Genomic DNA, 13899 nt, shown 5'->3' with positions numbered 1-13899 from the left:
GTTTTTTTTTTCTTAATCAGTCCTCACTTTACAAAATACCTGCTTTTTTTTTTTTCATTTGTTTTTACAGACCAACTGAATTAGATGCTCTGGTATTTGGACATCTGTTCACAATCCTCACTACTCAACTAACCACTGATGAACTTTCTGAAAAAGTGAAAAACTATGGTAATCTCACAGCCTTTTGTAGGCGAATAGAACAGCAGTACTTTGAAGGTCATGATAAGGACAACTCTGGAACTGCTGCAGCCAGATCTGCTAAGAGGTCCTTACTGAGATAAGAAAGTTGTTTGGTTGGAGTGGATTGCATTTGTTTTTGTTGTTGTTTAATGAATGGGTTTGCAAATGGAAATGTGTGTTAGCTTTTTGAAGCTGCCAAATCATTCTGGGTCAAGAAAAACTCTAAATATAATTTTTGTGTTTTAGAACATACTGTGCACATCTAACCTGAAATGACTGTATGGGCACTTCCATTTTACTTCCATATTAATTGGCTGTATGCCACTTACTCTAAAGTGACCTTGGAAAAACGTTGTATCTGTATTTAAAAAAAAAATAAAATATTTTAAAAAGTTTCTCTGGTCTACATGTCTTTTTTTTTACTAAGCTTTATGTGAATGTAATAGAAGTTTCTGCTCATCATTATAGCAAAAAGACAAGGAATGCAATTTGCATGAAATAGCAAACAAATAATTTGACTATGTAATAAAACTAATGATGAGAAAATACTTCTTCCTTCTGCCTGCTCCCCAGCCTTTCATGTGCTTGCACTTCAAAAATACGTGTTGACAAAGGGACCAACATTTATGACCTAGTGGGTAAAAATAGAGCTCTAGCTATTATTTTATTTCTCCCCTCCTACTATTCCTATTAGAGTAACACTTCAACCTTTCTTTACATCCTTGCAATACAATAAGAAACTGCTGCACTTGTGGAATGTGGGTAGTTAGCACCTAAGTCAAAGCTCTCACTACAGAAGGCAAGACTAATTATGAGCAACAGAAGGGCAAGCTTTCTGGTACTGTCCCAGACAGATACTCTGTAAGGAAGAAAAAAGGTCTTTATCCTCATCCTCTGCTTGGACTGCTGTTAGTAATGTCACCATCTGCATCAGTAGTGATGTGTGGGGATCAGGCCATGGGAGTGAGCTAGATGAGTGGGATCCTGTTGACAGGACACCTGGAGGATAGCCGTAAAATAGTCCAAATTGCTAAGCTGGAAATAAATGCATTAGAGAATTTAAGTTGCCTGCCTCAGCCAAAAATGCCTTTAGGAACTGGGTGACAAAAATGTCTTGGAGCTTTGCTGCGTACAACTGATGTGATTTTATTTAGTCCTTATGTCAAAATAGCTTCTGGCTTTCATGTTTTCTTATGTGTGTCTTGCCTCTATTTCTTGTTCACCTTTGGTTTTCAGATTTACATTTTTTTTTCCTTCCTGTGATTTCCCAATTCTCCTCAGCTTGTCTTGGTCTGTCTAAAATGAATTTGCTAGCTAAGCATCTGCCTAGCTGTTTCCACTTCCAGTATGTTAATGCTGCTTCTGAACTTTAAAGCACTTGCTGGGGTGGGTCTCTTAGCAAAGGGCTTGGTATGAGACTGGGGCTGACATGCCCTAGTCCTTCTGCCTCCCTGTCCTGTGATGCATGTAAGCACAATAATACAACAGTAAGCAAAACCACACAATTGTGGTGCTCCAAAACCCCTGGCAACCTGGAACTCTTCAAGGGATGGTGCCTGTGTGTAGGCCTCTAACTGGTATTTCCTTGAACACGTGAAACATCATCATTTTGCTCTGCTTTCTGGGTTGTGCTTGACACTTTTCCAGAACTGCTAACAACCCAAGAAATGTGCTGGTGCCAAAACCAGTCCTTGTGCTCAACTGGGAACTTGCTTGAGCAGTCTGACTGGTTGGAACTGTTGTGCCTTGTTCCTACGAAACATGTTCCTTTGACTGCACCTCTCAGTGTCAAAGCACTTAAAGGCTTGAACTGTTATGCAACGGTCACAAGATTTTTGGCTGCCATCTCCTCCTCTCAAAACCTGAGCAGAAAGTAGCAGTGTGCCTTGGGTTGGCTGGGGCTCTTTTGGCTCTGTGGCTCGTGAACCACTGCTACTTATTCATGCTGCGGGGACCAGCTTTGCCAGCTTAACCGGAATAGGGAGCTGAATTCCTACTGCCTTCTTTTTGATACAGGATTCGTGCGGGAGTTAAACTAAGGTTAGTATCCATGCATAAGTGGGATTTGGCTATCTATCAAATCACTTGCCAACAGAGAAAAATTTCCCTTGTTCTGCATTCCTGTCTGTTTCACAAGCCTGTTTCATCTGAATATCTTCTCAAATTAAACCCTATCAGCTCTTGACTGCTTTGTGACAGTTTCTGCTATCAGTGGCAGTAGTGGAGATCCCAAACAATCCTTTAGCATTTTCTTTTCTGTATTAATGCAACTTCGGGAAAAAAAAAATATTTTTTTCTTAATTTGGGGAGAATGGCATATTGTGATATATGCTACTTTGAGAGAAAACTACTCTCTATGGTCTCTAAAGTTAGCAGTGCCATGGTGGTAGGGAATCCTGTGTGAAAAATGAAGTATCTTAATCTAGAGTGATTAAATTTGGCATTTACTTCCTATTATGTTCAGAGCACCATTTATGACTGAAGCTTCTGTGGTTTTGGCAATCCTGCTACCAGTAGTTTACTTGATGGACTTCAAAGCCACCTATGCACAGGGATTATCTTATATACAGCTTGGCAGTGCAGGTGGCCATGTGTTCCTCCTCTTTTAAGGCTGCAGAGGCTATTAGCCAATTTGCTACCAAATTCTAGAGAAAGCTTTGAAATGACAGCATTAAATTAAGCCATGTTTTTACATTTTGGCAAGAACAGGTTTCCATGAGGAAGAGCAAGCAGTGGTATATGACGCTTTGAATGCTGAACAGATAGTCCTTGCAAATTTTGTGTGGTAACACCTAGTGAGCTTTTAACTTCAGAGGGAAACAAACAAACAAACAAACAAAAAAACTACTGAGGTAGCCATATGCATGAACCCACTTTGAATGTCTCATCTAGAAATACATCTAAATGCTGTGGAAGTGGTTTGGCAAAAGATAGTGATCTTTATTACAAGCAAAGTTTTGTAAATCTATCTCAGCTACTCAGACTACACTTAGGGATACGGAGACAGGCAAATTACTTGGAGTTTTCAATACTGAAGTGAGAGGACATGCAGAGACAGATCTGAAAGTTTAACCACCCCTCTCCTTGCTCCTTTAGTGCGACTTTGATAACTTCATTAGTAAAACAAAATTTAAAGGGGAAGGGCTATTTTTGACTTCCTTAAGAGCAAAATTATTCACATGGCATGTTCAGACTGCACATCCTTCTAGGCAGTATCTAAATTTAAAACTGTAAGAAAAATCTTGGCTTTGGTGCCAGTGCTGAAGAAAGCTATTTAAGTCATAGGCAAAGGATGTTGTTCTTCATAAATCAAGAAATCATGATGTGATGCTTCTTTAGGTAATATTGCTAGCATGCTACAGAGAAGTCTGAGCTGAACACTGAGGACCCAAGCTTGCAGACCGTGCTTTAACACGGGGAAGTCACAGTCATATAAAGGACACTGATTGCTGCTGAACCGTTGTGCACAGCTCAAGAAAAAGAATGAAAAGTTGAAACACGAGCAGCTATAAAAAGTGGAAGACAAAAACAAAAAACAAACCCCAATCCTAATAACCTTTATAACAAGGGAGTTGAGCAAGTCAGTCGACTTGCCTCATCCAAGGTAAAGCAAAGAGGGCTTTCTATTAGTCTGAATAGCCCTCCAGGAGACAAAGGCTGTGAACGTGCAGTCTTTGAGAGTTTTACACTTGGGTTGTGTCTTTTTCTAGAAGACAGCCCCTGACTGAGTGAAGTACAACTGCACCAGGAGCAGGAATCAGGTCAGGAAGGCCTATGGTCTGTCTCATGGAGCAGGACAGTGTGGATGGTGATTTTCTTTTATAGCTTTTCAAGCTCAAAAATCCTAAACTCCCAGAGGCTGTTTTGGGTGAAGCAAGCAGACAGCTGGAACTTATTGTTTCCTAAAATCAAGATGAAAATTCAGTTTCTAACAAAAGGGATATCAGAAGCTGCTGCACCATGGCTGCACCATGGCTCCACCATGCACCAATGTACGTCCTCTGAATATGCACTACTATGAACTGCAAGAGTCACTCAGCCAAAATGGTACACAAAGTCATAAAGGCACTCATATCTACAAGTGAATGGACATTATCACCAGGAGGTGAAGAGGTGCCTCGTTGGCACAGTTCAGCTTGGCAGGTGGAGGTGCGGGTCCCATGAGCTGCATGTATGACATGGAAAATGGAGCAACCATCCTGCTCCACTGCAGGCAGTGGCAAAACAGCCCGTGATGTGAAAGTGGCGAGGATTTTAGCCACGGGCTTCACAGTGCTGGATCTTGGTTTTCAGCTGGTAGCTCCTGAGCCCCTGCTTTTCCTGTGCCTCTCTGAAGGCAGCTCTCCTGGACGGGGGAGCCTCTGACGCTGCATTTTATAATGTGACAGGATTACCAGAGAGACATTAGGTAAAGGATCTTTAGTTTTAGCAGCTATTCCTAGGATCTATCACTCCGTACATCAGACAGTAAAAATTGTAGTATTGAGTGGTGTTAATGAGATATACATCTGCTATTTTATCTGCCTTTTATTTCTCCTCCTCCTCCCCACGGAAAAAAAAAATAACTGGGCAATCTCCTGCTTCTTAAAAGTGTTTAAAACTTAGTCTAGTGGAAAAAAGAGCCTAGCACAGCCCTGCACATGGAGAATGCTGCTGAGCTGCACTTAATGATGCCTCTTAGGATCAGCCTTGCTGCTAGAAAACGCTTCATTTCCCGTGGCTTTCTTTCTTTACAAGCAGAGTGCAGCTCCAATGGCTCTCACAACAATTATCACCCACTTGTTCTGCAGGTTTGAAGTTTTTTGCATTAGTCAGGTTGAGAAATTCATGGTATTAATCATGACTGAAGTTGTTATTTATCACCTGCTGGGTGAGAAATAATAATTTTGGCACTGCTGGGGCAGCAGGCCAGAAGTACCAAATTAAGTAAAACATCTAAACACTAGCAAGGATCATTTCTCTGATTAATGAATTGTTACAAAGAAAAAGTGCTACTCGTTATCTGATCTTAGGATAAAAGTGGGAGTTGGAAGTAAAAAGCATTAGCAAAGTCAGGCTTTGCTGTGATGTAGTTTGAAACTTTCCTGGCTGATCTCTCCTCTGTCATTCACTAACTGTTAACATGCATTCATCTGCGTCAGAGGTTTGCAATACTTGGCTCCTGCCCCATTGCCAACTTTGCAAAAAGTAGCATTTGGCAAGCAGCTCAAGACCCATTGTGTAATCACCTCGAAAGAAATGTTGAAATAACTAACTCAGGGCTTGTCTGGGCTGGAAGGTTTTGCTATAGAACAGCTACCAGACTGGCAAAACACCATTGTGTGAAGGCAATAATAGGGGTGCAGGAAACAAAATAAGCAACATCAGTAGAAGCCTATAACCAGGTAACTGTTTCCATGTACTAGGAACATTAGTCACCTACTGGATTAAAAAAATATATATATATAAAAAAATCTAGCCACCTGATCAGAAGTATTTCACATGTAAATAAAAAAAGGGTTGGCCTACACTGGATACATTGAAGTGAGGTCTCTGTGTACTATTACAGCCATAAACCACCATATCATGCCACATCCTCTTCCTGCAAGACCATTGCAGGGAGCTGAGGAGCTGACCATGTAGCTGTGCATAGAAACTCTATTTTCTGGGCTCATAAAAAACACATAAAAACTTACTCTCAGCTTCGAATACAGTTGAGGAACTCAGGCCAGTAGGGACAAGCCACCACTGAAAGCGAAGAGTAACTTTGGATTCAATTTTGTTTGTTGTGGCTTAAAGAAAAAAGAAAAAAAGAAAAGAAAAAGAAAAAAAAAAGAAAAAAAAAAACAACACATGTTTTAGAGGCCCCTTTTGGCTCCACCTAATGCATTTTCTGGAAAGAAGACGTTGGCTTTTTGCACAGAGAGCACTGAATGTTCTGATCTACCGCTGCAGACTTCAAATGAGGAGCTGGTTGAGGAGAAGAGCCTCCCACTGTCCACACAGTCTGGCTGCTCCTGCTGACTTCTGTGGCAGCCAAAATTACTGCTGTCCACCAAGCCAGCATGCACAAAGACTGACTTGAAACTGTGAGCTGACATGAGAGGTTAGCATGAACTCATTCATGCCTTTCCTGTTTGGCTTAATGTTGACAGTATTCCCGTTTGCTAATAAAGACCTTTTTTTTTTTTTTTTTTTTTTGTAAGAAAGCTTTGCCTCACATAAATGCCCCCTCATGTAATTTATTTATTTATTTATTTTTACCTAAGAGTTCCTTTTTGCATTTGAGAAGAAATTTAGAGAGCTCCGGGATGTGGGACATGATGGCCACCTCTACAAATGCTGCTCAAATCGTCATTCTTCTAGGTTTTGTGACTCCAGTTCAGTGACAAGGATTTGAAACATGAATGAAGAGAATGCTCCATCACAGAAAGTAAGAGCAGCAGCTAAGGGCTTGGAGAACAGATCTTCCTAGGGCAAGCAGGCAGCCATCAGAGGGCACCTGAATGAGCCTTGGTGTGGGCACTGTAGGGGGGAACTTCTCTCAGAAACGCTTTACGCTTTCTACCACTTCTTCCTGAAAAAAACTATTTCAGCAGCAGGTCCACCCCACCTCCTTTGTCATACATCTGCCACTATCCATGAAAGGATGCCAAAGTAAAATTTTGGCCAGGTTTTCTTGACTTTGAAGCTATCTATTCCTGGTCACACCATTCTCTCACTCTTGTGATCAACAGTTTTGTCATTGAGGCCTAGGATTATCACCTGAGATTATTCTGTGAAAATTACCTCTCATTTTTCAGATGTTAGCCATCTGTTAGGCTAAGAGCTTCCACTTTCTTTTCTTCTGAAGATAATAAAAACTTCCCTTTAGGTCCACTTCTGTTTCTACCTTGATTCCTGTAAATTCCTCTCTAAAATTCCTCTGCAGTTCCTGTTGGCTCTTTCCCCCAGAAGTGAGCAGTATCTTGATCTATGATGCCTCCTAGCCAAGAAGTGTATAGCTAAGATTACAGACTATCATGGAGATCTCTTTCAATTGCAGCTTAAGTCTGTGTTGTGGCACGTTTAAGGAACCAGTTGATGAAGATCATTAGTTTGGGAGCATTATGGGAAGGGTACACTTTTATCTACTTAAATAAATTTATCCCCAGCATACTTTGTCATAGGCTATAGTGTTTTGTAACAGGCGGGTAGTTTCATGCACATGTATGTGAAGATCACCAGAATTAGGCTAGATCTGGCTGTTAGCTTCTGTACTACCATGAGTGCAAAGGTCTTTCTACTGTGTTGAAACACACTGCTGTAACGCTGCCCGTCATCTGATGGAAACACTTTTGAGACACATAGGACAGCTCCTGCATTCCTGTTTCAAAGGAGGAGCTTTCATTTGGTTCGGTGCATGTTCCTGGCGCCGTCCAGATGCTCCTTCCTGTTTGTGAGACCCCCCCACCTTTGGTGCTGCTTCCTGGTCTTCCTGCACTGGGAAGAGAAGCTTAGGCCTGTGGACCCCATCACCCAGTCTGCACTGAACGAGATTCCTCACACTAGTAAAATCACCTTAAAGGAAACAGAGAAGCCAGCATGCTTTCTAGGATTTGTTCAGACTAAGAAGCACCCTACAACCCTATCACCTTCTGCGATAGTGACTCCAAATGCTGGTTCCACAGGAAACAGAGGGCTTATAAAGCAAATCAGCTACATGGTGTATTTTTATAGACTATAATACCTAAAATCTGCTTTTCTAACTTATGAATCATAAAAAAATTGCAATAATGAAGTAATTGGTATATTTTTTTTTTGACAAAATTCACCACTGCAAAATAATGGGAAGTAAGATTAAAACTCATTTGGATAATGCATCTCTCTCGAATTTCTTTGGCATTCTTGTATTATGATAATAAAAATGATCAATGTAGTCATAAAATGTGATTTACTGAGAAGCAGGCTGAGAAAAGCTTGGAAGGGCAAGGAGCAGATTCCTCACTCCTGAGGGGGTTAAAAGTGTGAAATGCTTAAATGAGGCTTTCAAAAGAGGAAAAACTGGTGGCAATAAGAGACCGGAGTTACCTTTCAATCCTTAAATCAGATCAGTGAGTTTCTCTGTATGTTGTGCTCCTCACCACAGTGAATTGGAGCCATCACTTGCGCTGAAGCCAGCAGAAGTTGTTTGATGCATCACTACACGACACATTTGAAACGTCACTGGTCTGCAATCAAACGAGTGATTTCTAGCCAAAGATTACAAAATATTTGGCAAACTTATCCAAGTGGATGAGTCAGATCTAAAAACCTGTCCGACAGAAGAGTTGAGTCAAGCCACAGCAGTTGCAATTAATTTGTCCCAAATGTGAGCAGGGCAAAATCTAGACCAGGAGGCTTGAGGCTGGCTTTCCAGCTCCACACTCCAGCCATCACACTGCATTCTTTGCTTCTCTTTTAACCACAACAGCCTCTGAAAATAACCCTTCAAAGGCGTTTCTTGGTGGTAATAAATGAACCATCAAAACCTAAACAAAGAACCCAGCAGTTGAGATGATGCAACTTAACAAATAGAAATAACCAAGAGTGCTTTGTCCTCTGCTTATTTCCAAACGAATAAAACCCAGGTCATTTATAAAGACTTCCCCCTTCCCCTCTCTGTTGCAGCCCCTTGTGAGTCACCCAGGAGACAGCACCACTTTCCTTTGCTTTCCAATCTTTAAAATATATTCATTCCAGTTTTCAAATTGCTATTTTGTAGTGCTAAATCTCTACCCACACTAATTTCTCCAGGTCAGAATCTGACCCTGATTTGAACAAAATCTGGAGTCAAATATTCACACCAGAATGCTTTTGCCTTGCTGCATGTCAGATGCCATCTTTCTGCAAATGTTTCACACACCTTGGAGTGCAGCTTGTGGAACTGATGAGGTGAAGAGCACTGCAGAGCAGCTCTGTGCTGGTAATCACAGGACTGAAGAAACACATACATCATCTGCCACATAGGTTGGCATTTCAAGTAAAAAACCTTCACAATGTGTAAGATGTTGGACAAATGACGGCCATATGCATGTTTGTCTCTGTGCAGATGTCTTTGCATTCTCAGCTAGGAAAAAGCTGAGGTAGGCTTTTTTTTGCCGACAGTTTAATATTAGTGACACAGTTTATGTCCTCTGCAAAAACAATAATGGAGGATAAGGTGACATAAATTATTTGCAAATTGTTTGACATATGCAGGGCATTGTCCTTGCAATAATCACCATCAGTCTGTCAGTTTAAGATATGAACCATGCCACTGCCATTTTATATCATTGTGTTAAGCTTTCACATGTTGTAATTTTACAGATTTGTTCTTTGGAGAACACTGCAACACAAATCAAATTGTATTATGTTTAGTCATAGGCTGTATGGAGCACCTCGCTGCAATTAGGGGCGGGGGGAGATGAGGAGCAAACAGTCTCAGATAAGAGCCAGCTCCTCAAAAGTTAGCAAATTTGTTAGATACCATTACTCAACTTTCCTGGTCATTATTCAAAGCAAGACGAATTATTTAAATTCATGCTAACATCAGTTGTTGGCTGCATGAACAAAGTGAGCACTGGCAAGCACCATCCTGACAGATCAATTTAAAATAACCTTGTCTTTGTTTCTCCATAACAGTCAGGCACAATGTTTGATTCTTATGAATAATGTGGGGTTTTCTAAAGTAAATGGACTGATTTCTTTTCAACTCACAAAAGACCCCGCAGGTGCCTGTAGTATTAACCCTGCTTTCCATAGATGTACAGAATGTTTCTGGAATAGCAAGTAACTCAGCATTGTCTCTTTTATTCCAGTCAAATTAATTCCTATCGTATAGTTAAACAAACAAACAAACATCAACAAAACAAACAAGCAAAACAACAGAAAGACCTAAAGTAAACAGGTTATTTTTAATCTCTCTCTCTCTTTTTTTTTTTTTTTTCTATTTGAACTGCAGATTACTGTGGGAACTATTCACAAGTGTATTCTAAGTGTGTTCAGTGCCAGGTACCTTATATTAACCATCTGAGAAACATTTTAGTATGTAAGTGTGTCTTAATTGAAAAAGGAGTCAATAGGAAATATTGTAATATACATTCTGGAGTACTGCATTTCAGTGACTTTTTACTATATTTTGAATAGAGAAACATGATTTGTTTTCCCCTGGGAAAGTTCCCCACATTCAGTTGTCAGCAGAACAGAATCCTTCTGCTTCCAGTGAGCCCTTAAACTAGAAAGATTTATTGCACTTACACCCTTGAAAGAACATATCTTTTTCTTTGAAGGCAGCCATTATCACCATCCCATTTTATATCTTTTCTGATAAGTGCAGGCAGTAAAGTAGATAAACTCCTTGCATACCAATTAAAGACACATGCACACTAAGACACTGTGTACTATCAGGGATGCTCAGAGTAATATTCTTCCTAACACAGTAGATATATCTAGGGAGTTTGACTTTTATTATTCTCAGCTTTACACCTCTGACATTTCTAAAAACATGAAGGAAATTAATGAATTCTCGCCCAAGACTCTATTGTCTAATCTTGCCCCAGTGCTCATGAATTATGGAAAATGACAGATCAGCTGATGACGTACAATGGGCTATTTTAAAACTACCCTTGTAACAAAACCTGGGCCACAAACGGCACACCACTGACTTTTGTACAGCCACCTGACAAAATATCTGTCCTGTGTTAAGTGGTACCTTAAACAACTGCCCCTCTTCATCACATCCAAGATGATATGGTCCTTTTTATGCACAAAAGGCATGAAATCAGACCTGTGAATCTCAGGAAGACTCTTTTTTCTTCTCAGATAGGATGCTGAAGTGCGGTCCTAAGTCTTAGCAACCTGCCTTGGGTTTTTCCATTTTGAGATCTCCTCAGGCTAAACCTGGGATCAGTAATATTTTAAGGTTCTTAAACACAGCCTTCTCCATCTATCTATGTAATTTCTCCTTCAAGTGCCTTTTCCTAGGCAGAAAAAAGGCCTTTGTTCATATTGAACAGGGAAAGTGAAGGCAGGAGTATTTGGACAAGAAGGCCCTCCAGGATGAGCTGTAACGACCCAGAGCCACACCAACAGCTGCAAGACCAGGAGCTGCTGTCTGACCCATAACATTTGCCTGGCAGCAAGAGGCCGCACTGTCTATGAAGCCTTTGGCTATGACATCTCCCACACCCTCTACATATGATGACGGTGGAGAGACCAAGTGCTGCCCTTCGCTTTGCTTCCCCTCAGAGGACTTTGGTTGGGCTTTCTGCTGTGACACAGAGACTCTCCACTTACATGTCAGTCCCCAAGTGCAGTGTGTGGCCACACGAATGGCTTCCTTGTGCTCCACGGGCTGAGACACCGCTTTTCTGTCAGGGTTCCCTTCAGATAAGAAACTATGGAAAGCAATACATCTTGTTCAAAACATCTGATAGAGCTGAAGTCATATAAAGCACTAATCACTAATTAATACAAATAAAAGAAACAATCTTTCATGGAGGTGGTAATAATAACACTCCAGAGCTTGTTCTAATCCATCTTTTTGTCAAACGAAGCACCAGGGAATTTGTCTGCCACAATCAGGGTATTTTCAGAGTCTCTGCTTCGATTTGCAATGTGGGTTTTAGAGCTGTTAACACAGGCCTCAGAATAAATAATCAAAAGGAACGATTTTTAAACTAATAAGCTAGGCTTTAATACACAGAGGAATTCTGCTATACTTTTATAAGCAGTTGAGAACTAAATTTTCCAAATTAAGAAGCCCTTTTTTAACTTTACCTAGGAACTCTGAGTGTGACAGCATCCCATTGCACAAATCCTGGCAGTGCCCTTTCTTTCATTATAAGAACTGAAGGCAGCTGGGATATCGGGCTTCTACCCTCCTGCTCCAGAGAAATAGCACCTTCCATAACATCAGGCAGTCCCGAAACGCTTTAAATAGCACTGTATTCATTATATTTAGTGACAATTACACAAGTGACTTCCTGACTGCAAATATGATTCATTACTCTGCAGCAGAAGTAATACCTCTAATAGACTATGCATTGAGTTGACCCAAAATAGCTGCTGAGGAATATTTGTTCCTGAACTACTCCATGGATAGATTTTTTAAATGATTATAACCATATATAAGCAGAACAGATTATCCTGCCATGTAATTATTTGGCCCTACCCCTAAATCTTTATGTAAACTAAATTTCAAAGATGAACAACAATAAGCAATGTTTAATAAGGAGTTTTTAGGTACAATTTGTCTGGAACTTGCTGGGAGGTGATAAGTCCTATTTTAAATTAAAAAATTTGCATTCAGTGTTTAGTCACCCTTTAGCTCCATTATTTAGCTCCATCACTCTTCAAGTTAAAAAAAAATGAAGAAGAGAAAAAGAGAAATATAAGAGCAATTATTTCTTCTGGGTAAAGGGAGTAGAAACAGAGTATTTCCAACCCTGAGGACACAGCTCCCGCTCCCACCCCACTCTGCAGCAATGCAGACCACAAACCCTGCTGTAGACAGCGCTACCCCAGGGCCTGCACCCCCGGCTTTACGGGGACAGTGCTGCCGTGCTATTGATTTTGATGCCTACACACTGATGAGCATAGGGTTTCAGGGCTTAGACAGGTTAGGAAGAGTCCTCAAGAGATCATCACACATCCATTCCCCTAGTGCAGAGCCCTAAACCATAAAAAAGAGACCTATTTTGCTTATGTGTGATCCCTGTCTTCCCAGGAAGAGGCTGCCCACAGGCTGCACTGAAGATCTTCAGGACATCCCCAGCAGAGCTCAGCCCTCCTGCATGCCGCTGTGGCTCTGGCTCACCCTGGCGCAGAGCTCCTCGGCACAACCTGTTCCTAAATGTGCCACTGCAGAGCAAGGCAGGCAGCGGGGATGGTGCAGGTCCCGCTGCCACGGGACTTTTAGCACGGACAGGTGCCTGCCTTTGCTCCTTGACTGAGAGGAAAGTGCCCTCTGGAAGATTAAATTCTTCCTGTGGGTACTGAAACACCCGTCCTGCTCAATGCTTGGCTTCTCAGACAGCAAAGAGTAGGTGAGAATCAGCCTCTTACTGCCTCCCTGTCCTTGAAACCAATTGGATATTTTCCATGAGCTTCAGGGAGGCCAAAATTTCATCTGTATTGTTTAGGATTTCACCACACAAGGCAGACTCAGGTACACACAAATGAAAACAAAAACAAAAACAAAACCCACCACCACCACCACCAAAACCCAAACCCACAACCCTATCAGTCTTCAAAAGAAGCTACGGAAATTCTCCATCCCATTTACATAGGTGATAATGAACACACGTGCAGCAATATTATTTCAGGTTCTTTCTTTTTTCTTTCCATAGCAGTTGCTCAGTGCAACCTCCCAGACAACAGCTACTGCCAGAGAAAGCTGTGAGACCTGAGCTGTGCTTGATACTAAATTATCCAAGTGGTGGCTCTCAGTTCAGCTTTAAAATTTTTATTATTTTTTCAGCTTCCTGTCCAAGCACTGTTCCTGCTCTCTTGATTAGAGAACAGCAATTTGCACTAAGCCTCACCCCACGCAGTCTCTGATGCTGCTGCCGAAAAACGTCACTGACGAGGTCTCAAAGTAATCCCAGTGCCCCAGCATACCATGCATCTCTCTGTTCTGGCTTGTAAAATGGCAGTCTACAATGCTGGTATGTAATCTAAAAATCATCATAAGTAATAATTAAACATTAAATCAGATTAATTCCAGGCTTGTTTGCCCTT

General features: G+C 41.2%; 1 protein-coding gene across 3 annotated transcripts in view; it reads left to right on the top strand.

Moving 5' to 3' along the window:
* Positions 1-575, top strand: part of MTX2 (metaxin 2) — a 33088-nt gene extending 32513 nt beyond the window's left edge. For all 3 annotated transcript variants that reach the window (XM_035567326.2, XM_035567317.2, XM_035567335.2), the window contains one exon: positions 71-575. In XM_035567326.2, the coding sequence (XP_035423219.1) occupies positions 71-281 (211 nt within the window). In that variant the 3' untranslated portion in view covers positions 282-575. The remainder of the gene's footprint in view (positions 1-70) is intronic.
* The last annotated feature ends 13324 nt before the right edge of the window (positions 576-13899 follow it).

This window comes from Cygnus atratus, chromosome 6 (genome assembly GCF_013377495.2).
Source record: "Cygnus atratus isolate AKBS03 ecotype Queensland, Australia chromosome 6, CAtr_DNAZoo_HiC_assembly, whole genome shotgun sequence".
NCBI lineage: Eukaryota > Metazoa > Chordata > Aves > Anseriformes > Anatidae > Cygnus > Cygnus atratus.
This window is presented reverse-complemented; position numbering and strand designations above follow the sequence as displayed.